Source organism: Trifolium pratense, linkage group LG2 (genome assembly GCF_020283565.1).
Source record: "Trifolium pratense cultivar HEN17-A07 linkage group LG2, ARS_RC_1.1, whole genome shotgun sequence".
Lineage (NCBI taxonomy): Eukaryota > Viridiplantae > Streptophyta > Magnoliopsida > Fabales > Fabaceae > Trifolium > Trifolium pratense.
The window spans coordinates 52,176,179-52,201,826 of record NC_060060.1 but is presented as its reverse complement, the minus strand read 5'-3'; the positions used below and the strand labels follow the sequence as shown (position 1 = coordinate 52,201,826).

General features: G+C 35.5%; 2 protein-coding genes across 6 annotated transcripts; one reads left to right on the top strand and one right to left on the bottom strand.

Moving 5' to 3' along the window:
- Window positions 1–4,146: 4,146 nt before the first annotated feature.
- LOC123905964 (cyclin-dependent kinase G-2-like) lies at window positions 4,147–10,608 on the top strand. 5 transcript variants are annotated; one of them, XR_006808655.1, is made up of 9 exons: window positions 4,162–6,373; window positions 7,069–7,204; window positions 7,369–7,457; window positions 7,640–7,751; window positions 7,841–7,947; window positions 8,035–8,433; window positions 8,570–8,642; window positions 9,362–9,439; window positions 9,614–10,608. XR_006808655.1 is itself a non-coding variant. In XM_045955771.1 (6 exons), exons 1-6 carry the CDS (start codon window positions 4,614–4,616, stop codon window positions 8,048–8,050), a joined length of 2,220 nt encoding a protein of 739 aa, XP_045811727.1. In that variant the 5' UTR covers window positions 4,147–4,613; the 3' UTR covers window positions 8,051–8,518. The 5 variants fall into 5 exon arrangements, 3 of the variants coding, with proteins under 3 accessions (XP_045811727.1, XP_045811726.1, XP_045811728.1); XR_006808654.1 differs by having other exon boundaries at window positions 8,564–8,642; XM_045955771.1 differs by lacking the exons at window positions 8,570–8,642; window positions 9,362–9,439; window positions 9,614–10,608 and having other exon boundaries at window positions 4,147–6,373; window positions 8,035–8,518.
- Window positions 10,609–13,871: 3,263 nt separating this feature from the next.
- On the bottom strand, window positions 13,872–20,919 carry LOC123907718 (urease). The gene is made up of 18 exons (XM_045958086.1): window positions 20,390–20,919; window positions 20,220–20,293; window positions 19,792–19,837; window positions 19,546–19,651; window positions 19,262–19,407; window positions 18,900–19,010; window positions 18,539–18,702; window positions 18,059–18,437; window positions 17,860–17,968; window positions 17,498–17,637; window positions 17,252–17,389; window positions 16,898–16,989; window positions 16,326–16,455; window positions 16,073–16,231; window positions 15,561–15,728; window positions 14,808–14,942; window positions 14,485–14,556; window positions 13,872–14,346 (listed from the first exon to the last, which is right to left on the bottom strand). Exons 1-18 carry the CDS (start codon window positions 20,513–20,515, stop codon window positions 14,125–14,127), a joined length of 2,517 nt encoding a protein of 838 aa, XP_045814042.1. The 5' UTR covers window positions 20,516–20,919; the 3' UTR covers window positions 13,872–14,124.
- Between the last annotated feature and the right edge of the window lie 4,729 nt (window positions 20,920–25,648).

The window sequence follows — 25,648 nt, the reverse complement described above, 5'->3', positions numbered from 1 at the left end:
CAGATCATATACGTGTCAAAAGCGCGTATCTCGAGAATAAATTTTGGAAGATTTATCGTCAGATAGTTAACGACAACGCCTAAAGGCGAAGTTGAACTCGCCTAATTACTACCTCGAGGTACACAGCGCCTCAGAAATGGCCACGCCAAAGATATGAACCTCGCCTTTTAAGGCGTAACAAAAGTTAACAAGGGCAACGCCCAAAAGAAAGAATTCAAGATCAAGAGGATAGCAAAACACAGGAACAGTAAATTCAGTCCTAGATTGGAAAAGAAATCTTTATTAATTTCGAAAAGTAAAAGTACAACAATGGAAAGCAAAGTTACAAAGGAAGATAAAAAGGCTAATCCTAAATCCTATCAATCAGATTCTGAATCCTTCTGCGCAGGCTCAGGAAGCGTCATCTTGGATTCCACGATAATCCGGGATCCATCTTCTTCACCCGATGAAGAAGCACGAGAAGAAAGCTCAGGAGGAACATAAGTCTCCAAGAACGAAGCATAATCCCTATCAGCGCTATCAGAATCAGAGGTATCAGAGGAAAGAATAATAATCTCCACTTCTTTAACCTCTTTAGATCTTCGGGAGCGAGTGGATTTAGAAGTGGTTACCTCCACCTTTTTCTTCCTTCGCTGAGATTGGGACTTCTCGGCAATAGGTGCTTTGGCATTATTCCTTTCCATCGTGAGAATTCAGGACAAGTTGATGGAAGTATGAGAATAACAGTCGATATTTATAGCCAATTATGCTTAACCCTAGCATCGTTGTTAACGGTCGTAATTAATGCTTGGACGGTCGCAACTACTTTGGTTTGACTGTCTTGAAAAGCGTCATTTTTATTTTTTCAAGGAGTCAATGTTTGACCCATTTAAATTAACGAAGACTGTAAAAGAGGGCGATGCTAGCAGAAATAAAGAACAGCACATAATGAAAAAGAAACGATTGAAATTCAAATTACTGCAAATGGAATACAACGGAAGCAAAAATATGAAGGGAAAACAGCGAAAAATCTCGAATACAAAAACAAATTACAAACATGAAAGGAAAAAGCATAAAGGGAAAGGCCGACAAGCAAGAACTTCATGGCATGGTAGAGCTCCCCAATTCACCGGCATCGGCGACGGCGATACGATGCATTTCCTCCAATGCTCGTTTCACCCTTTTCGCCTTCACCATGTTCTCTTCAATAGGCTTCAAATCTTCTCTCAGCTCGCTCTGCTTGTCCAAAAGATCCACCAGAGAGTGACGCCTGGAAATTAGCTTAGTGACATCGTCCCTAATTTCGCCTTGAAGAGCCCTCTTCCTCTTCAAAAGCGGTTTCATCTCTTTGTTCAACATCAGCAAGCGGTCATCCACTCTCCGCTCTTCATTGAAACATATCCCTAGAATCTCCTCTTGCACGCCCATGGTTTCCTTCGTAATCTCTATCTGACTATCAACAGCTTCAGTCACTTCAGAATGGCAGTCCTTGACGTTCTCAACAGCAATCACAAAAGAAGCACTCTCTTTTAACTCCCTTTTCAGACGTAAGACACTATCGAGAAAGCGCTTCTCCTCCTTACTCAATCTCCAGGAATAGTCATTAAGTTCCTTAACGAATTCTGAGAATTCGCCGAAATCCTCCATCAAGTCCTCTGTACTTATGGTCAGCATGCGCCGGAGTCGCTTAATGACGGGGGAAGCGGGAGATTGACCGCATTCAAAGGGAGGATTTTTGGGAGACATAACTTTGGTAAGAAATCCTAAAGTTAAGCAGAGGAGAAAGGATGAGTTGATCATGCCCCAGGATGCTCCATTTATAGACGAGAAATCTCATCGTGGCAGCAGAAAGTGGGATGACGGTTGATGGTTACTGCGTAGGAAGGTAAGAACGTGCACAAGGAAATGGGGAAGGGACGTGACGAAAACACTTCGCGCCAAGAACTGAGAGGGAAAATTCGAACCACGTTCAAGCACTTCACCCCTTTGGACTTCGTGCTTAGGGGGCTGTGGACTGGGCAATGGGCTTAAGGAAATATCCATTAAGCCCAGTTAGAGTAGAAAGGAAGATAGGCCCAAATCGAATAAACCCTGAATATCCAACAGGCGAGAAGAAGCCCAGGGGCGACCAATAGCAATGAGACAACGCCAAGAAGGGTAGATTTTATGTCATTAAAAAAGTATCTTCTCCTTCCCTGCGTCAACTGCTAGCTTAAGGAGGAAGAAATCAACTTCCTATAACCGCCATAACTTGGAGGCCAAGGTTATCAACCCTATCTCCACGCTGTATCACAGAAGGAGATGCTAATGACCGGATTTCTAGGAATCTTTGCTTGGAGAAGAAGACTGAGTGGTCTATAAATAGCTTCACACTTTCATTTGTAAAGGATCGAATTCTGACTTATAAACTCCCAGGGTTGTTGGGATTGAACTAAGGTGTAATCAACATCATTTCATCAATAATATAACCCCCTCAGAGTTTTTACCAGAAGAGACACCAAATTTCAAATTCAATATTTTTCCTCTCTCCACTTATTCAAAATTCTATTATATCTTCTACACAAATTTTCATATAATTTCCTCTTTCCTCACATCTTATTTCTCTGTATTCATTATTTCTTTCTCTACCCATGTTCAACTACATTTTTTTTCTAATAGTTTGATTATGTAATTTAAAGATATTTTTTTTCTATCTAACAAACAACAACATGAAGAACTTCATCACATCATAGCCAAATACATCAAGATCGCGGTATGCAAAAAAAAACTTTCATAATTCTTTTTCAAATTAACATCCAAACAGTAAACATAAATGACATACAAGATCTTTTGAATAAAAAATATACCAGAACAAAATAAATAAATCAAATTAACCCAAGAAAACACAAAAATAGTAGTTATAAACACTTCCAACGAAATTTATTCATCAAAACTGTACTTTATAAATTAATATAAAGATCTAAAAAAATTCAAATTGAAAGATGTGAATTTATGATAAAATATTGAAAGAAGAAATTGGAAAAATGAAAGGAAGGAGCGGCTGTTCATAAAATGGAAGAGGAAAAGAGAATAAATTTAGGGTTTGAGATAGACTAATAATAAGAGGTTTGAGCTCGGCCAAGTTATCTGGGCATGGACTAAAAAATACGGGTTTGAATTTTGAATTTTTGGTAAAACAAAAATGACATTGGATATATGAAAAAAAAGTCAATAATTTTTTTTATTTACAAATATAGTCCATAAAACAAATATGTAAAATATTTTTTAAAACTGACCATTCTTACTAATATAAATTTTAACCATCCTATATTGGATAAATTATCGCCAATAAATTTTTTAAAAGAATTATTATATGTGTGACAAGTTCTTACTAATAAAAATTTCAAAAAAACTATTTTACACGGGGTAAATTTTAACTATCATATACGGGACAAATTATCACCGATAAAAATTTCAATTAATTATCATATGTGAGACAAGTTCTAACTAATAAAAATTTCAAAAAAACTATTTTACACGGGGTTAATTCTAATATATAAATTTTAACTATCATATACGGGATAAATTTTAACTGATAAAAAATTCAAAATAATTATCATATTTGACACAAGTTTGTACTAATAAAAATTTCAAAAAAAAAAACTATTTTACACGGGTTAATTCTAACTCATATATAAATTTTAATTATCACATACGAGATAAATTTTCACTGATAAAAAATTCAAAATAATTATCATATGTGACACATGTTCTTACTAATAAAAATTTCAAGAAATACACGGGGTAAATTCTAACTGTTACATAAATTTTAACTATCATACACGGGATAAATTCTAACTGATATGTAAATATGTTCTATGTAATTGTTTCTTTCAATTTAAATATTTATAATTGCAACCAATTTTGATTACTGAACTATAACTTAAAAAAATATCGTCGCAACGTTATGACCTATGCGATAACACAGACTTATTACTTTTACGACCCGTGCGATAACACAGATCTATTACCAGTTGCATTATATATACATTTTACGAGGGACCGAAGTTCAAACCTTGATCATCCATTTATCCACCTTAATTCGTAGAATTTCTAATCACTAAATTACTTAAAAATAAAATTGAGACTATTACGATGACTATATATATGAGGATAAAGTGCCACTATGGTCCTTTTGCTCTCGTTTGGACGAGAGTCGATATTTAGTTTTCCAGATTTTGTCCCGAGCCAATTCTCACTCGTCCCCGATAATCCTCGCTCGATTCCATACTCTGCTTCAAGATCGTGATTCCACCCCCAGCTTCAACCATCTCAATTCCAACGGTTCACATATTCAACTTTCTCTCCTCTAAATTTCTAGGTTTTCAATTTTCATCCCGCCAATTTTCTATGCATAGCACCACGATACTTGATCCCACTTTTTTTCTTTCATTTTCTGTTTCAGCTCAATTTCATTTATAGGTAGTGTTATACTTGATTTCTGCACCTTTTTGTTCTTCAATCAGGAAATTTACTAGGATTCATCGTTTCGTGTGGAATTTTTTAGGGTTCTAGAAACGGAATTATTCGCTTGAGTCGTTTCTAGTCATAGGAATTAGGTTTTTCCGTTGGAATTTAGCATTTCAGGTTTATCTATGAAGACAGGTAGACATGGGGATTATCGCGATGAGGAATTCAGGGATAGTGATTCTGATTTTGGTATTTCAAGGCGTGGGTATAGTAGTAGTTTTAAGGAAGAGTATGATGGAATTAGAAATGGTAAGGTTCGGAGTAGGGATGCTAGAGAGGGGATTATTCAGAGACAGAGAGATATTAGGGAGAGAGAAGTTTTGAATGGCAGTTACCGTTCATCTTCGAGTAGGAGTGACTCTGGTAGCAGTGGTGGCCGTGGTGATAGGCTTGGTTCTAGAAGATGTGAGTTTTCTGTCAAGACTATGGATAGGGAGCCAGGTGAGCTTTCTAGTGCGAGTGAGTCTGATGATGGTGTTGAATCAGAGTCACTGGTCAAATGCCATAAGAAGGTTGTGATGGGAAAAGAGTTTGATTATGGTGTTGAATCGGAACCAGTGTTGAAACGCCATGAGGTTGCAAACAGCAAAGAAAATGGGACTCAGTCTCCATTTGAGAGGAAAAGAAAATTTTCGCCAATAGTATGGGATCAAGATGACAAGAAAGTGAATAATTTATCCAAACTTAAGGTTGTCACAACATCAACTACTCTTCCTCCACCACCTCTATTTCCAAGAGAGTTTCGTAAGTCACCTAATGTTCCTTACAATGGAGTTGAATTTCATCCTCCTGAGAATCCTGAGTTGCCGGCCGCTATGGATCCTTCTATGGTGTCCGAGTCAGTTCAAGATGCTGAATCTGAGTCTCCTGTAGGGTTGGATTCAATGCTGTCAGAGCAGAGGTTGGTTAATGGGCTGGTAGCTGAGCAACCAGAAGCTGAAGATTATGTTCCAACTCGTAATATATCATCTTCAAGGTGGGCATATGGAGACAAATCTTCAGATGACGAAGGTGAAATCATTGATGAGAAGGAATTCCTTAAAAGGAGGAGGCTATCTCCTAAGTCGGCTACGAGAGTAAGAAACAAGACATTGAAACCAAAGGAATCTAAAATTGAAGGTTTTGATAGGGCTAGAACCAAGTCATCTGAATCGGAAGAAAGAGGTAGCACTGGGAGATACTCCGGTGAAGATGATTATCCTGGTACTGAGGCAGAGAAGGATAGCTACATGGAGATTGATGGTGGAGTTAGCAAAAGTGACACAAGTGGTAGTCACACAAATACTGATTCTGAACCTGAAGCTGATTGCAGAGAAAGCATGGAACCTCCGGCTCCACCACAAAGAGTTGTCAACATGCTTCAGGGCTGTAGAAGTGTTGATGAGTTTGAGAGGTTGAACAAGATTGATGAAGGAACATATGGTGTTGTATTTAGGGCCAAAGACAAGAAGACTGGTGAAATAGTGGCATTGAAAAAGGTGAAGATGGAGAAGGAAAAAGAGGGCTTTCCACTGACTTCTCTGAGGGAAATAAACATACTTCTTTCCTTTCATCATCCATTCGTAGTTGACGTTAAGGAAGTAGTGGTAGGTAGTAGCCTTGATAGTATTTTTATGGTTATGGAATACATGGAACATGATCTTAAAGGACTAATGGAGGCAATAAGACAACCATTTAGCCAGAGTGAAGTAAAATGCTTAATGCTCCAGCTGTTAGAAGGTGTGAAGTATCTTCACGACAACTGGGTGCTTCACAGGGATTTGAAGACTTCAAACCTGCTTCTGAATAATAAGGGTGAGTTAAAAATTTGTGATTTCGGATTAGCTCGTCAGTATGGTAGTCCGTTGAAACCATATACATCATTGGTGGTTACTCTTTGGTACAGGTGAGTGATCTTTAAGTTAAACAAGCCACTTGTTTCTGTTTATTAACATCATTGATTAATTTGAAATTTGAATTATATTTTTGGCTATATTTATTGTTGCAAATTTGAAAACTATGTTGTCATGACTCATGACGCAGTCACACATTGCTATAGAGCTAGATCCTAATTGCTATTGTTCTACAAGAATAATTTTTGTAATAGTATTGCAAGCTTGTTGTGAGTGATCCAACCTCGTTTTTTGGTGGCCTGTCTTTTAAAGGCAAATAAACATATTTTTTTATTGTGTGATAAAACAATTGCCCAAACAAAGGAATTTTACAATCCAGTCTGAAACGATGTAAAAATTGGTAACCATCTTTCCTTTCATCATATCACATATACTTTCCATCCTTTTCTAAACATACTTATTTGTACAGGAATATTTTTTTTCTAGTATTGCAAGATTTCCGTAAGTGACCCGGTCTCGGTTTTTGGTGTCCCCGTCTTTTTTAAGGAAAATAAACATATGTCTTTCCTTTCACTATCCCATGTATACTTTTCTATCCTTTTAAAAATGTTCAGCAAAAAGTCTGTTGATACTCTAGTGCTGTCTCTATTATTGGATTTTGACTTTGGTTTACTGTGCATTTTATCATGTCTCTGATTGCATTGTCTTGCAACGGAAGAGATAATCTGATTCATGGTTGTTTTTTTAGGGCTCCTGAACTTCTATTGGGGACAAAGCAGTATTCAACAGCCATTGACATGTGGTCCCTGGGTTGTATAATGGCTGAGCTACTGGCCAAGGAACCGTTATTTAATGGGAGGAATGAATTTGATCAACTTAACAAGGTATATTTCAAATGCCTAGTTTTGTAGTGGATAAGTTCTCACCCCCACTACTCTGGCCTTTCAACTTTTGGTGCCAGTTGGCTTAGGCTGATTAGCATTTATTTAATGATTAATTTATTATTGTTATTATTATTATTATTATTTATTAATTTATATACATGCAGATCTTCAGAATTCTCGGCACCCCAAATGAAACAATTTGGCCTGGGTTCTCAAAATTACCTCAAGTCAAGGCCAATTATGTTAAGCATCAGTAAGTAATTGTGATTTCCTCTATGCAAGACATTCATTGTTTGGTTCCTCGGTTCTTATATTTTGCCACTGTTTCCCAGGCTTCAACTCTGTGGTTCTGGTCTGGCTTATCTGGCCTGCCCCGGTGACTTACTTTTGCACGACTTTTCTATTGTGTATTAACCACAGGAATGTTCCTTTCAGGTATAATCTACTGCGCAAAAAGTTTCCTGCAACATCATTCACCGGATCCCCAGTTCTTTCTGATTCTGGATTAGATCTGTTGAACAAGCTTCTCACTTATGACCCTGAAAAGGTAAATCATATCTGCTACTTTGATTTTGTAATTACATATTTGTTTCAGCACTTATTGAGAATAAGAACTGTTGTTATTAATGTTCGAAGAGGATCACTGCTGAAGATGCTCTCAACCATGGGTGGTTTCGTGAAGTTCCCCTACCCAAATCTAAAGAATTCATGCCTACATTTCCTGCTCAACATGATAAAGACAGGTGACCTAATAAGATATTACTTTAGCACATGCCTTTATAATTTAACTTGCTTGTTTGATACTAACATATGCTTTTCAATTGCATTAGGAGAATGCGAAAATAATAAAGAGTCTACATCTGTTAGAGGAGAAGCACTAGAAGGATTTGCAGTAGGGAGAATCAGGAACTGGTAGTATTTTTCGTTAACAGTGGTGCAATCTAAAGTTTTGGTCTTGATAGTCATTTTAACACACTGTTGAATGTTTGCATGCTTGAGGGGAGAGAGTACGCCCTAAATGGATGTTCCAAACATTGTTAGACAATAGCTTGTGCTGTTTTTTTTATCAGGCACCCTGTTTTTAGTTTGCATTGAGATATGTATTCTTTATTACCTCCTGGGAGACAGATTTATTTCAGGTTTACCATCATTGTTGATCATCATATAGAAATGCAAATGGGACACAGCTTGCAGAATATTTTAGGAATAGTCCATGCATGCTGACACTTGTATGTAACATATTTTCATTGGCCTACTGTAAACAATTTAAATCTGGTTGAATTTCAAGCAGTATGGATTTTCTTGCATCCATCAGTTAGTTCTTTGGTTATTATTTAATGTTCATATTGTGTTTGCAAGAGAAAGTTCGTGTGAAGTGGAAGACGAGTGCATTCTGTTATTTTGTTGAAGAAAATGACACTAACTTTTCACATCAAAGGTAATGAACTTCTCATGTTTCTTAGATATCAAGGAATAAAAATTGGAATTTGTCAGTTTGAGAAATGATGTCTATAACTATAAGCCTCTGTTAACATGGTCTGATATTTGATATTTGTGTTTGTGTATGATGCCACTTCCACAAATTCCTAGTGTATTATACTTTTCAACTTAATTTTGTTAAGGTCATGACTATGAGTTATATATCTTAGACCTCAACATTTTAGAACCAACGTTTACTTGTGGATTTCAAACTGCCGAAACTTCATGTAAACTACAAATGACCATTGTTTCAAGGAAGTATCATGTTTAGAAAGGAATTTGTTAGTAATTTATTTATTTATTTTGCTGCCTTTGTAATATTGAAGTTTCTCGAATCTAAGTGTGAGCAAAGTGGATGAATTTGGTAGAATTTCATGTAATTTTTGGTGTAAAAATTTGGTACCATTGAATAGGGATGGCTCCAGGTTTCATTGTTTGCAAATTGGCTTTTTTGGTTGTATCTTTTAGTTATGAGGACTCAAGCATCAAATGAACATGGGAATGTGATTTTCAGTATGTTAATCTCTAACGTGTTGTAGTACTGAAGAATATTAACTAATGCTTGAGCACAAGTTAAAGTAAAATATATTATTGTAGTATATATTCATCATATAAGGATTGAAATTTTCAAAAGTTTGAATATTCTTTCATGACATTTGTGTATGGATGTCACTGCAGTATCAAAGCTAGCAGGTTGAGGATGTTACCTGTATACCCTGGAATATATGGAACTTTGTTCCATCAGGCTCTCTAGAGGTACCATCCAAAACTTGGTTTGTTATAATACATCTCTGCAGTTCTATCAATTACCGAGAATTTTAAGATCACAATCGTTTATTTATCTTGCATGTTCTAGTGATTCCTTGTATAGTTTATTCTTATTTCTTGAAATGATGCTTCACTGATATTTGGTGGATTGCAACATTTCAGTGCTATTGCTTATTCAAATGGCTTGTTAAATTGACGGTCAATTAAATGATTCAGCAGTAATTCATGGAAGAAGTCTCGTCATTAAAATGGATTACCTAGGATAATGGTTGTCAAACATTAACTGAGCAAGTAGGAAGATAATTGACCTCAGTCTGGATTTAATTAAAATTGATTTTTTCCCCTCTGGCTCTAACAACTGTAATCTGTGCCTAAAAAAAAGGTAAAACATGGTTTTTGGGGTTGGATGCAGTGAAATTCGATCTTGGTAACTAAAACTGAAGTGAAAATTTCATCATGGCAAATAAAGTCTGTTTTATTTGTCTAAAATGTTGTCAACATTTTTATGGTAGTGTTGATATGGAGTCTTGAACTGGGTCTTATTTTATTAAATCATAAAATTTTATGGTGGTCAAATTTAGTGGAATTATTTGGAAGATGGTAGTAAGGAGCAGTTGAAGCGTCTGTACTTGACGGATGGTAACAGTTTGAGAATAAATGGTTACTCTATTCTTTTTATCTTTGATTTCTTATTTTCCCAATTTATGTTGACAATTGAAGGGGTGCATCTACAGCAGTTGTGGACTGTGGTGCATTATTTTGCTGATGGCAGGCTTTTAGTCATTTTATTTGTGCCACAATACTTGACCCTTATGTTAGAACTATGTTTTTCTTCTGTTTTCGATCTTGGTATGATCGATGCCATTCTCGTCAACTTAGAAGTGGGATCCACTTGCTGCTTGATTGCTTTATCCAATGATGGAAGAATTTTGACAACCGTCTGTATTAGTTTATACGGCTGGCTGGGAGACGGGCTTGCTAGAAGGTGCAAGTGTCGTGCAATTAATAAAATCTAGACATTTTGTTGTATTCCCCAAAATCCTTCCCCAGCTTTTTTTTTTGTTTGTTGCATTGGGCATGCTGTAAGTAAATAATAATTTTTTTTTACCCAACTATATTTTACATATAGTATGTTACCAGCCGGAAGTTTGTAGCAATGTGCACCCTGTATGTTATTTCTTGATTACAGTATGAGGCTTGTAGCAATATGAATTTACCGGCATGGCAATTGTCACGATATTTCACTACCATGATTCGAATGGGTTGGTTTATGTATCTACTGTCTAGGATTGTTGTCTAGCCACATCTCAGTTTGGGTGGCATTTAGTATGGCGAAGTGTATTTTTTTTTCCACCATGGTCAAGTTAGATTTTAACCATTAGATCAAATAAAGAACACAATTGTATCATAGTCTCTCAACACTGAATTTTTCCCCTTACACTATCTTCCACAATCCACCACTATTCTCCTCAACTTCCAACATTTTCACGGTACAGTACACTACTACACCCCATTCCTAGTAGGGGTGGGCAAAAAAACCCAAAAATCAAACCGAACCGTCAAACCAAACCAAACAAAAAAAATTGAACCATAACTAACGGTTTTAAAACTGAACTGAAACAGTTCGGTTCATGATTATCAGTTTGGTTCGGTTCGGTTTGGCTTAATGGTTCAGTTATTTTTAGTGAAAAATTAGTTATGGTTTGGTTTAAAACCATAAAATCGAACCACTTTAACAGTTCGGTTCAGTTCCAAAGACAAACAGTTCGGTTCAGTTATTATAAATTTTGAAAACAGTTTGGTTCGGTTTGATTTTCTTCCAAAACCGAATCATGCCCACCCCTAATTCCTAGTATCACCCCCACCACACCAAATAATCCATATGAACAAACTCTTGGTTTTTTACCCAAACTAATAAATTTGACCACTAGATTTAGACTGTGTGCTTGATTTTTTATCTTATAAAACTTTATTATTTTGAGAATTGGTACCATTTATACTAAGAATGAAGAACAGATAAATAATGGGTATAAGTATGTTATGCTTTGTAAATTGTTGAACACTTAAATCTCTTAAGCTTTAAAACCATTATAGGTGTGATTAGATCCGGAAAAAAAATACTCCATTTGTACCATTTTTTCCAACAAAAAATCATCAAGGTTCAGATCTAAAAACTTCAGTGTTGTAATTCATTTTTGCAAAAGAAAGTAATGTCTCAAATTCCATATCTCACAACAATCTTTTAAATCCAAAGATTGTGTTGTTTGGGATGAATCAGTTTAAGTGAAGTTGCTAAAAGTATTTTTAGTCTATGAAAATTTGTGTTTGGTAGAAAATATAGCGAGGTTGAATTTGAAGATAGTGTGAGAAAAGATATAGTGTGCACATACTATAAAAAAACCCATGGTCTTGTAGGATCTAATGGTAAAAATGTAACTGGACCATGATGGGAAAAAAGTATACTTCCCCATGCTAAATGCCACCCTCAGTTTGGTATTTAGATGGGTTGGTTAAATGTATTTGGCACCCGTGATATTAGAATTTTCACAAATACCATACGGTAAAAGAATATTCAGATGATGCAAATGATCAATGGCAATTCTTCTTTTTAACACTTTCAAATTGATCCTGTTCTATGCATGCATGCAATCGGGCACCAATTGGATGGGTATAAATGTGGATTACCTGATTATCCAGTTAATAGCAACTGACAAGGAAGTTGGATTGCTTGGGTTTTTCCTTTTCTACTTTAATTAATTGGTTTTGTCATAAATTAAACCTAAGAGATCGAAATCAATTTAATGTTTGTTTTGTTTAAGAATTTTACTATATTTTTTCAGTCACTTTTCCAGTGTAGGATATATTAGTGGATTTTTGAATCTTGTTTGAGTTTTTAAAAATTAACATATCAAGATAAGACAATGTGTCAAAAAAGTTATATTGTTTGAGTATGTAACAATTAATCTCATAATTTTCCTTAGAAAAAAAATATTAATAATATAATATCTTTAGTTTTGTTCACTATTTAATGAGTATGTTTTTCTCATGGTAACTCAAGTAAGCTTGTTTCGATTTTAATTGTTACTATCCATGAAGCACACTAAAAAAAAATCAAGGGTTAAATAATGTTTAACCCTTGTAATGTTAGCGAATTTTGATTTACCATTCTATAATATTTTTTTTACGATTATCCTCTTGTAATGTCAAAATTGTGTTGTTTTAAAGTTCCGTCCTTTTCCCCTATGTAGTATTAGCGAATTTTAATTTATCTCATTTACTAAGCATGTCACATCATCATTTATGAGGAATTTTAATCCAACATATTTAACGAAGCGTTAAAACATAATCTTGACATTACAAGAATAATTGTAAAAAAAAAATAGTACAAGGATAAATCAAAACTCACTAAACGATATAAACACTATTTTACCCAAAAATCAATGAAGCACACAAACAATTTCTCTCGTGATTCAATATTTTTATATAATTTTTTAAAATATCCATGGATTTGCCATTTGAGTTTTCTAAAACCAAACTAAGTCAAACTATATAATTTGATTTAGATTACCAATCCAAATTAATCCAACTCGTCCACCCTACAAGAAAGAGTACCACATGACACACTGTTGGATCATTAAGAAAGAGTACCACATGACATGACATAACTGATGGATTTGCTTGTTGGAGAAATAAAGAAAATCATGTGGAGGATTTTATACGACCTGTTAATACATTACATCAGGTCCTGACAGCAGCAAAAGAGTATTGGCATGCTTCTAAAGTTCATGGTGTGCTCTAGGCTACTTAACCAAAAAAGTTCATGGTGTGCTAGTGAAGAGAAGGGAGGATACAATACAAGTTGGGTGGCAGCCTCCTAGTGAGTGTTGGGTTAAATTGAATAAGGATGGGGCTTGTAAGGGTGGAGGATTTGCCGGTTGTGGTGGTGTGGTTAGAGGTCATCATGGAGAGTGAATCGGAGGTTTTGCTAAACGGTTGGGGGCTGTGTAGTGCTTACATAGCGGAGCTATAGGGTTTATATGAAGGTATTTTGTATGCTAGAGAGTTGGAATTGATGCGTGTTGAGGTGAATGTGGATTCTGAAATTGTGGTCAATGTGCTCTTGTTGGGTTTATATGAATTCGGATTGAGATGTAGTTTTACATCATGCTTATTGGGAATCAAATCATTGTGCAAATGCGTTAGCAAATATGGGGTGTGCTTTGGAGTGTAACCGTATAGTTTATGTGACATGTCCGTCTCAATTTGAGTCATTTGTTGCTAGCTGATTTGTTGGGGATCGCTACCCCTTGTGTTGTCGTTGTTTAGTTTTCTTCTTTTCCTGGCTTAGGCCTCATTGTAACCAAAAAATAAATAAATGATAATGCATGTGTTTAAAAACGAGGATAAAGAGATTGAATGATGAAGATTTAAAAACATGACCTCATTTTATTTTCTAACATGAGACAATCCATTCCTGGTTCTCATGGCTTTTTGCTGGACACGGGTGATTCAGTCCCGATTTTACAGCTTATTTGTTGTGAAATCAAACACAAATTACAATAAAATATCAAAAGTCCTTCTCCTTCTAAGTTGATCGGATACTGAACGCAGGATGAAAACATGTTGCTCTTCTAAGTCCCATGACCGGTCACAGTGCGGAAGAGAGTTCGAGCTTAGAAGAGGAAGTAATTTCGAGAAAGAGGAACAGTAGTGGCTGGAGTACATGATAGAACCTCTCCATCTGCAGTGACTGTGTATGTCTCTGGGTCCACAGTGATTTCTGGAAGGGTGTCATTCAGTTTCATGTCTAGTTTGGTGAGCTTCCTCACATTGTCCACGGCTTTCACCCGCTTGTTAAGTCCATATAAAGCTTTTACACCGTAGTCCAAAGCTGCCTGTTTGTGACAAAGCAACAATTTGTGATGTGAGTATGTAACATCGTTGATCACCCTTGTGATGTGAGTTTGTTTGTGTGTGTGCACACACGTGGATGTGTATATGTGAAAGAGAAGAAGAAATGAAGGGTTACATGCCTTGCTCACAAAAGCAATAGAGTTTGCACTGCCAGCTTTGCCAAATGCTCCAAACATAGGTCTCATAATCACCTACAAAATCGAGTTTTCTAGTTTAGTTGAAGCATTTCAGATTAAACAACTGTAAGAAGACCGGTTACATGTACACTCTCCTTGAAATTTTGTAGTTATGATCTAAAGTAATGAGAATTTTCATTTTAACAATTTGATTTCCTAATTTCATATTTTCTTTTGTTTAAATTTGTTAATTTTATATTTTACACAAAATTAATGAGCTACGCTAAGTTTGACGCCTAATGTCAAGACATATAAGAAAACATTACCGGTTCAGGTGTTGGGATGCTAGCGTTTGGGTCACCGATGTTAGCCCATGTAATGTCACCACCTTTGATCACCATTTCCGGTTTTGCTCCAAAAAAAGCCGGTTGCCATAATACAAGATCAGCTAACTTTCCCACCTGCAAGACTAGGTATACTATAAATGAGGCACTCAATCTGGTAGCCAAATTAGAAAGACGAGCATCGGCTTCATAGTTGCCGACCAATAGATATGAGAAAATTGTAGTTAAATTATGAAAGAAAGAAGCTTCCTACCTAGACGCACATCTATAAAGGGTGAGAACTCCATCCAGATAGTTAAAAGTTCACCGAGGACCACTTAAGTTATAACTTATAAGCACGCGCGAGTGCACACACACATATACATATCAGAAGTTAGAAAGTTAAATTTCTGAAAATCAGGTCCCACTTTTACTAAGCCAGTAACTTATAAGTATTGTAATTAGAACTACTTATAAAGTATACTCATAGTTTTGTAAAATTATGGACACAAATACATATCAAAAGCGAGATTTCCGAAAATCAGGTCTCACTTTTGATAGGCCAGTCAATCGCCTGTGTATGCTTCTACAGTTTTATTTATTTTTTGCTTTGTATCTTTAATTACAGGTGAGTAAGTTCTGATGGCATTGACAACCATGTTTTTCACATGATGTATCAAAAGAACTTCTTGTATCTGTGTTTTCCAAAAAAGTTCATGCTCGACTTGACAAAGGACGAACAATCAAACAACATACCTCAACTGAACCAATATATCGTGACAAACCATTTGCTATAGCTGGATTTATAGTATACTTTGCAACATAACGTTTGATTCGAAAGTTGTCATTGTCTGAATCATCAGGCTGCAGAGGTCCTCTTTGCGACTTCATCTTATTGGCAGTTTGCCAAGTTCTGCTTATCACCTAAGGAAGAAATTATTCATCAATTTAATCCTGAGGATACAAAACTATTTTCAATTATCAAGGGTACAGTGTATTATTTTTCCTCTTCAAAAAGTGAAATCCAAAAGACAATTATGGGAATTTCGTAGTGACAGTCGCATCGCATCAATAACAGATATAAAGGTACTGCTCCACAGACTACACGAGACAATAACATGAAAGATCTTCAAACAAATTGAGAAAAATGCCGCTAGCACACACCATTTCTTTTTTGTGATTTAATTCGGCAGTTTTAAGCACTCAAATTCTTTATTTCATAATAAATGAGTATAATATAGATGAGAGGACTTGAGTAAAGGAAGGACCTCTCCAATTCTACCCATAGCCTGTGAATCAGAAGCTATAATGCTAATTGCACCCATATCATGCAAAATATCTTCAGCAGCAATTGTTTCGGCTCTTATCCTTGATTCTGCAAAAGCAACATCTTCTGGAATATTCTTATCAAGATGATGGCAGACCATCTGTACATCAACAAGTCTAAAATAAGAATCAAATATTAATAACTTAAGTCTTAAGCTACAATGTTGCTACTGTGTTTTTGTCTTTCTTTCATACCAACATGTCAAGATGCTCATCTATGGTATTTGATGTAAAAGGGCGCGTAGGATTTGTGGACGAGGGTAAGACATTCTTCACACCACATACTTTGATGATATCTGGAGCATGGCCACCACCTGCACCTTCACTGCACAGGAAAGTAATAGAGAATAGTAAATAACCAGCTAGCTTTGGTCGGAAAACGAACTCAATAAGCCATCCGGTTTTCCGTTCTGATGGGAAGCAAGATGTGAGCATATACAATATAATGAATCGTGGCCATCTTGAACCCTCCAAGGAGCTCGAAAGAAGCGTTGATGATTTAAATTTTTAAAAAGACAGAGTATGTACAAGCACCGACATGTACAGAAGTGAGTGTTCTATTTTGAGGAAAACAAAGGTTTGAGTATAACCTACTACCTATTTCACATTACAGATAGGATTAGAGTCATAAAGGATGAAAACAGTGTTCTACCAAAAACTTTTATATTAGCTCCTTTTTGCAATGGTAATACTTCTATACAATGAAATTAACAAATAATCGTGCCACATCTGTGCTTAATGTTTTTCTTTCCAAAGTTCGCATATACCTGTGGTAAGTATGGATAGTTCTTTCTTTAAATGCAGCAATTGTATGTTCCACAAATCCAGATTCATTTAAGGTGTCAGTATGTATGTTAACCTGTTATCGTAAAAGTCAGTAAAAAATAAGTAGAATACTGTAAAGATGAGAATATTACACTTAGTGAGTGGATACATTAAACCATAAAGGGTTAGAATGAACACATTAGGGACAAAGTTGGAGTAGCACCAAAAGCAATTCCAGTATTTAGACATAATTTATGATTAAATATTGTGTTGTGTGGTTGTATAGTAAAAGTTAAGAACAAAAATAAACCAAAATTACAAAAGTAAATAAGTAAAAATATTGAAGAAAGTTGTGCCTGTATATCATATTGTTCTGCAACAGTCAAACAGCTGTCTATTGCGGCTGGTGTAGTTCCCCAATCCTCGTGCAGTTTCAGTCCCATAGCTCCGGCCTTGACTATTTCATGTAATTCATCAGGCTTGGCACAATTTCCCTAAAACAATGAAGAGAAGTTATGATTTAATTAATTAATTTTAAACATAAAAAGGTGCAACACATAACAAGCATTGTATATGCAAAAACGGAAAAAGGAAAAACAGACTTTTCCATTAAAACCGAAGTTCAGAGGCAGCTCATCTGTTGATTGCAGCATCATTTGCATCTGAATCGGTGCCGGTGTACAAGTTGTAGCACGCGTTCCATATGCTGGTCCGGTTCCTCCTCCCACTAACGTTGTAATCCCTATATAAAAAAGCAAAAAACGACTTGCTAAAATCTACTAAGCGAGCTTTCAAGACAGACAAATATCGTATTGCACAGCCAAATGATCTAAAAGTCAAACAACTAAAATTTCATTTACTACCAGTCACGAATCCAACACATTAGTGCAAGCGTGCATTAAATATTTAAAATACATGTTAATGAACATTTTCAGCAGAAATTGCTTTCAGTTGTGAAACTCACCACTTGATACGGCTTCATATACTAATTGAGGGCATATAAAATGCACATGACAATCTATAGCCCCGGCTGTTACAATAAAGCCCTCTCCAGAAATAACTTCAGTATTAGCCTAGATATCGGACGATGCACATATAAGCTGTATCAAGATAATGATGTAAAAATTCAACTCATTTCCTCGGATATTTGGAATGAAACTTACCCCAACGATCATATTATCAGATACGCCAGTCATAACGTCTGGATTTCCTGCTTTTCCAATTGAGGCAATAAGGCCATCTTTAATACCAATATCTGCTTTGTAAATTCCGGTGTAATCAATGATCACTGCATTTGTTATAACAGTATCCAAGGAGTGATCAGGATGATGGCCACACGACTGACCCATTCCATCTCTTATTGTTTTCCCACCTCCAAAAACACATTCATCACCATAGACAGCAAAATCTTTTTCAATTTTCGCAAACAAGTTAGTGTCACCAAGACGAATTTTGTCACCAACAGTGGGACCATACTTGTTAGCATATTCCTCTTGAGGAATTACTTTAGTCAACGAATAGTCTTCTCCGGTAATACCTTCCCTAGGAAATTCACATTTGAGGTAAGAAATCTTCTCAGACAAGGAATTGGTGAAGATGTACGCAAATTTATATAACAATAACTTAAATAACAAATCATAAACCTTGCATTTTCATCGTCTTTATGCCCGAACCCCCTTGTTGTCACAGCTTCCATAGCTGCTATGCAATTGGAATCGTTAACTGGACCATCAACAATGTTGTTACCTCCTCGGATGACTTTGTTACCTCCAATGCTTACAAGTACAACACTTTTACTTTCCCCTGGCTATCAAGAGTAAATGTTTTACGATTAATGGTTTGTAATCTAATAAATGAATTAGTTCACCAGAAGGTTGTGACCAGAGTGCTCACATGAGAGACCGACACTGAATAAAAAAATATCGACAGTGCGAAAAATTCAATGAACTATACATTATAATTACTGTGCTAAATTAAAAAATTGACATAAGCATAGAATTTCACCTCAAAGCGCGTGGTAGTCCCAGAGGCTATATTGAGGCGTTTGCCAAATGCTTTTCTTCGATCAAAGGTTAAGTAGGGATTTACTTCAATAAAATGATAGTGGCTTCCAACCTGGAAATTTTCAGAAATATTGTAAAATGGTTGCTTCAGTTATTTTCTATGGTCAACAAAGGAGTCAATTAGCTGGAATATATGAAACAGGAAACTTTTCATGTTAATATTTGACAAGCTTCAACAATCAAAATGCATGTTTCACTGTTTCAAACATTTTTAATCTGTAGAATAAACAAAAAACGAAAAAAATGCATAATTTATTTATCCAAAATGCTAAGGTGCTAGGTGCGCAACACACTGGAAAACACCTGAACTGGCCTGTCTCCATTGTTTACAACTTTAAGAGAGACTGCCTCCCTTCCAGCGTTAAGAATCACGCTTCCATCTACAGATTTTAGCTCACCGGGAATGATACTATCTTCTTTGTTCTCAATAAACATGTCAAGTGAAGGTACTGTAAACACAATTTCCATCAATCAAAAGCTAAGACACAATATAGAGTGGTTACCATATAGCATATGCTTAAAGATGGAAGCACTCAGAAGAAATACATAATAAAACCTGTAGTTTTAATATCAAAATAAAGGCATACCTGGAAGAAAAGAACCATATAATGCTAGTTCAAGGTTTCCATTTTCACTTGCAATTGGGTTATGAACCGTGATTAACTTAGTCCCATCATGAAATGTAGCTTCAACCTACATTCAATTTTATTCGATAAAAACGATTTTAGGCACAAAAGACGGAAGAAATGCAATATATTAACAAGTTGTCTCAGATGAGTTCATGCATGAAGCCATTTGGGAAAGTGGTTTTTGAACAGTCTCTTAAAAAGTACCTGAACAGTTTCCAAGAGATGCGGAACAGCCGAAAGAACTTGTCTCCTGTTAAAATATGAAGACAGATAGATTTAGGCTAAACAAAAACACTACGAAAAATATGAAGACAGATTTAGGCTAAACAAAAACACTACGAATGTAGACCAGATTCATTAATTATTCAATGAATCTGAAAAGCAGTTTTTTTTGCTTAATCCCTCTGATTAGTAAAAAAAGCCTGATATTTGGTTGTAAGAAAACATAACCAAAACTGAATTAGTTCATAAAATAGAATAATACCTTTGAATTATTATTATAGACTTTATTTTACAATTGAAAAATAAATAAATCCTAATTAGCATAATAAATTTAGATAGTTTTGTTTATAATCGAGATCAGGAGGATATGGATGAAACAGGTGATGAATGAGCATAGTCATAAATAATACCTTCCTAATAGTTCTCTCCCAATTGACATTAGCTCTGCAACAGTCTTATTGCCATCACGAACAAATTCCACAATCTATTATGCAGAAAACAAAAACATAAAAAAATTGAATCAGATAATAGTTTTTATGCTTGTGCATGCAATTAACATCATAACTAAGTAACTGAATACCTGTGTTGCTATGAGAGCAAGAGCTTCAGTAGAGTTGAGTTTCAAACCACGAGCAAGACGTTTCTGAGCAAGATAGCCAGCATTGTGAAGCACTAGTTTTTCGATTTCTCTTGGACACAGTTTCATTTCCAACTTCTCACAAATCAAATCAAATCAAATCAACCAAAGTTCTTGTGTGTGTTGATAATAATGGAGAGAATTGAAATTGACTAAGCTTATGACTTAGGAGGACACCATAAATAAATAATAATATTACTTTATTTATGTTGTGCAATGAGAGAGAGAGAGAGAGAGAGAGAGAGAGAGAGAGAGAGAGAGAGAGAGAGAGAGAGAGAGAGAGAGAGAGAGAGAGAGAGAGAGAGAGAGAGAGAGAGAGAGAGAGAGAGAGAGAGAGAGAGAGAGAGAGAGAGAGAGAGAGAGAGAGAGAGAGAGAGAGAGAGAGAGAGAGAGAGATCCTCAGAGCACAGCGGACACAAACAAAACAACAAATGAAACAAGAGCTTCAGAAACTACAAATCTTTTCTGAAACCTGCCACGGTCTCACAGTTTCGTTTTATATTTATTCTCGTACTTGGAGCCTCCCTCATAGTCACATTTACCGTTATAGTAATTATTACTGCCGGACTCCGGCCAAAATGAGTGAGTCATTTTGACCATATGCACTATTCACATATCTTATTTTGACCATAATTTGATGTTGTTGGATTCATATCGATAGTATTTTCAAAATATCATATTTTTATAATTTTTATTATTATACAATTAAAAATATTAATCGTCAAAGTTATACATTGACATGCATGACGCAGTCAACTGACTCACTCATCGTGGGATTGAGGGAGTATTATTATTTTGTTGTCAAGTATGCTGTTGCTAGTCATGTTTCTTACCAATCGAGGTAAGCTCACGATGATTTTACCGATATCATAGTTTTAAAAATCGGACCGGACCAGCCGGGAACCGGTGGGGCGGCCGGCTCAGTTAGCATACAGAACCGGTTCTGCTTTTAAACCGCCGAAAACCGCTGTGAATTGGACCGGTTTGGAAAGGAAATGAAATTATTTCAAAAAAATGGGCTAAAAGTATTGAATCTTCGTATTATAGGGGATTTTTTTTTTTTTTGCAGGGATAAAGCAAAATTCAACAACTTTGCTAGGGGGTAAAAAATGGGACGGAGAGAGTATATTAGAAGTTCTGATTTTCATCTCCAGCTTCATTATAAAAAAAAATCATGTTAATACAAATTATATATTAAAAAAAAGGTAAAATTTTGGCTTTTAAATAAATACTCCACTTTTAGAATAAATAAATATTTCTATATTCATATTAACCAACGGTGCGGCTCCTATCCATGTGTCTCATGTGCCATGAGCCCATGACATCGGGTAAAAATGAAATTGTCAAAAAAAAAAAAAAAAAAATTGTAAGTGAATTACTATCTCTCTCTGATCTTTTTTATAAGAAACTTAACTTTTTAATTTATTTGTCTATATTATAGATTAGGTACATGATTATAATCTTTTAAAAATAGTGTACTACTAATAACTAGAGGCATAATTGAAAAAAATTATTTAATTTTCCGTTTTTTTTTTACTAAATTTAATTTTACGTTGAAAAGTGAAAATAACGTTTATTTTGAAACAATTTTTATTTGATAAGTGATATGATGGTAATTGAAAAGATTATGAGAACGTTGATTCCTGAATTTGATCATGTGGTGGTAACAATTGAGGAAGGAAATTTGATGGACACATTGAAGATTGAAGATAAGAAAAATATCCAATGTTATAACTGTGAAAAATGGGGACATTATGCAAATGATTGCTGGCATGGAAATGGAAAGCGGAAGGCAAAATATAGTGATGATGATGATGCAAACTTGGCACAAGATGATTCAAATGTGCCTATGATGATGAAGCTTACTAGCTTAGTTCCTTGATTCTAGGTGCTCAAACCATATGACTAGTCATAGGAACTAGTTGATAAATTTTGATGAATCAAAGTCTAACAAGAACAGATTAGCATAAAAGCTGAAGGAGCTGGAAATATGATCATCAAGAAGAATGATGGTAAGAATGCTATCATAGAAGATGTTATATGTCCCAGGCATGAACTGCAATCTTTTGAGTTTTGGTCAACTAGCTTAAAAGGATTTTTCTGTCATAATAAAGAATAGAGTATTTGAACTTTTTATCCTGAAGGTAAACTGGTTTTAAAGTCACCATTGGCAAGGAATAGAACCTTTCAGACGAACTTCAATGCAGCTGATGAAGTGCAATGCATGAAGGTTGTAATTGAAGACAAACAAAGTTGGTTGTGGCATCTAACATTTAAACTTTAGATCTCTAGATCAACTATATCTCAGCAAGATATGGTAATTGGATTACCTAAGTTCAAGTACCAGAAAAGCTATGTGAAGGATGTTTAATTGGAAAGCAGCCAGGGAAAGCATTCAAATCTCATCCTCCGACTAGATCAACAAGGATATCAAATGTGGTACACTCGTGGTTATATCTCGTTAAGTCACTTGGTGGAAACAGGTACTTTACCTCATTTGTTGATGAACATAGCAGAAAAATGTGGATATATCTCATTAAGTCAAAGAATGAGGTGTTTGGTGTTTGATATATTCAAAAAGTCGAAGGTGCTAGTTGAAAAACAAAGTGAAAGAAGCATCAAAGTTTTAAGAACTCATGGAGGTGGTGAGTATACCTCAAAGGCTTTTTAAGCATTTTGTGTTGATCAAGGTATCTAACATGAGATTACATTTACAGCTCCATATACTCCTCATCACAATGGTTTATCTGAGAGAAGAAATAAAAACCATTTTGGATATGGCTAGATGTATGTTAAAACAAAACAAAAAAAACTTCCCCAAGTCATTATGGGGAGAAGTTGTCAATACTACTGCAGCTTATGTTCTCAATAAATGTCCAACAAAGAGATCAAGGAAACAAAAGTACCAGAAGCAGTTTGGAGTGGTAAAAGGCCTGGTGTGAATCACTTGAGAGTATTTGTATCACCTTGTTACAGACATGTACTTGATGCTAAGAGAAAGAAATTAGATGACGTGAAGTTTTGATTATAATAGGTTATCATGTGACTGGAGCTTATAGACTACTTTATGAACCTGTTAATTAGCAAATAGTAGTTGGCAGAGATGTTATCATAGATGAAAATGAGACCTGGGATTGAAGCTTAAAAAACAAGTCTGTCACACCAACATCAAACACTTTGTTTGATGGCTCTGATAGTGAATCAGAAGACAACATCAGGGAAAATGATGTGGCCATAGTAATTGGGATTGGTAGAAGTCATAGAATTAGAACATTACCAGCTAGATAACAAGATTGTGAAGTGCTAAATGATAATGAAGCTACAGAAGATGGTGATTTAGTTCACTTTGCTTTGCTAGAAGATGCTGAACTTATAAATCACATAAATGTTATGAAGAAAGATGAATGAAAGTTTGCTATGAAAGAAGAGTTAGCAGCTATTGAAAGAAATAACACTTGGGAACTTGTAAAGTTACCACATGAAAAGAAAGCTATTGAAGTCAAATGGGTGTATAAACTGAAGCACAATCATGATGGTTCTATCGCAAAGCAAAAGGCAAGACTGGTAGCAAGAGGTTTTCTTCAAAAGGTAGGTCTTGACTACTCTGAGGTTTATGCTCCGTTGCAAGGACAGAAACAATAAGGTTGGTGGTAGCTTTAGCTTGTTCAAGAAACTGCCCTACTTTTCATCGAGATGTTAAATCTGCATTCTTAAATTGTCCTATAGTAGAATTAGTTTTTGTTACTCAACCTCCTGGTTTTGTAATAAAAGGAAAGGAAAGCATGGTGTATATACTTCATAAAGCTCTCAATGGTCTTAAACAAGCCTCTAGAGCTTGGACAAGAGGATAAACAATTATCTACTGGAGCTGGGTTTTGTCAAGTGCAAGTCAGAGTATGGTGTGTATGTAACCAAGAGGTTCTGATATAACACTATGTTGATAATTTGTTGGTGACTGGTAGAAATGTCAACAATATGAGAAAGTTCGAGAGGCTAATGATGGCAAAGTTTGAAATGACCAATTTAGGAAATCTATCATATTTCTTAGGCATGAGTGATTCTGCATCAAAGAAACTATGCTAAAAGGTTTAGAATATGAGTGATTCTGCATTAAAAGGTTTAGAATGATTGATTGTATAGTCCTGCAGCTTCACCAATTGAAACAAATATAAAGCTTGAAAAGAATGATAATGAAGATGAGGTAGGTAGATCCCACCTTGTTCAAGCAGACAGTTGGCTCATTAAGATGCTTGTGTAACAGGCTAATAGCAGGCCAGATATAGGATTTTCAGTTGGTCTAGTAAGCAGATTCATGGATGATCCTAGAAACTTCTCACATGAAAGCTGCAAGGAGAATTTTGAGATACTTGAATAGCACACTCAACTATGGAATTTCGTTACCAGGATCTTCTGACCAAACAGATGCAGTGATATCACATTATTCAGATTTCAGATGCAGATTGGTGTGGGGATAAGATAGATAGGAAAAGTACTACGTGCTATTTCTTTAACGTCTTTGGAGCACCTATCTCATGGTGTTCTAGAAAACAACTTGGTGTTGCATTATCCTCTTGCGAGTCTGAGTATATTGCAGGATCTTATGCAGCTTGCCAAGCAATCTGGATTGAATAAGTGTTGCAAGAGTTGAAGGTTCAAGTTAAAAGGCCAATCACTGTTGAAATTGATAATAAATCAGCAACAAACTTGGCAAGGAATCATGTTTTGCATGGCAGACGCAAACATATTTAAGTCATGTCCCACTTCTTGAGGGAGCAAGTCAACAAGGAAGACTAAAAGTAAAGGATTGTCCTAGTGAATCTGAGCTTGCAGATATTTTAACCAAGGGTTTGAAGACTGATAGGTTTCTAAGTCTTGGAAATAAGCTAGGCATTATAAAACTGTTTGAATGATGGATGTTACAAAGTTGAATATAGGGAGCATGTTATTGTATTAATCAATTATAACTTAGGAGTTACTTCAATATAATTAACTTGTCCTTTTGTTAGTTGGTCAGTTACTTAGCTTACAAGTAATATGGCTATATATAGATGAATATATAATCCAAATGAATCACTTAATTCAATAGATTCATTTTTCACCAAATATCACCTCTCTCTCTCTCTCTCTCTCTCTCTCTCTCTCTCTCTCTCTCTCTCTCTCTCTCTCTCTCTCCCTCTCTCTCATCATTTAGAATCTACTCTC

What these genes read in the sequence shown, in the direction of transcription:
- LOC123905964 (XM_045955770.1), top strand. Translation starts at nt 4,614, where the DNA reads ATGAAGACAGGTAGACATGGGGATTATCGCGATGAGGAATTCAGGGAT. An exon ending in GTGGTTACTCTTTGGTACAG is followed by an intron (nt 6,374 to 7,068) that starts GTGAGTGATCTT and finishes TTGTTTTTTTAG; the next exon opens with GGCTCCTGAACTTCTATTGG. An exon ending in GCTCAACATGATAAAGACAG is followed by an intron (nt 7,948 to 8,034) that starts GTGACCTAATAA and finishes CAATTGCATTAG; the next exon opens with GAGAATGCGAAAATAATAAA.
- LOC123907718 (XM_045958086.1), bottom strand. Translation starts at nt 20,515, where the DNA reads ATGAAACTGTGTCCAAGAGAAATCGAAAAACTAGTGCTTCACAATGCT. An exon ending in CAGAACAATATGATATACAG is followed by an intron (nt 16,990 to 17,251) that starts GCACAACTTTCT and finishes TTACGATAACAG; the next exon opens with GTTAACATACATACTGACAC. An exon ending in GCATCCCAACACCTGAACCG is followed by an intron (nt 14,557 to 14,807) that starts GTAATGTTTTCT and finishes TCGATTTTGTAG; the next exon opens with GTGATTATGAGACCTATGTT.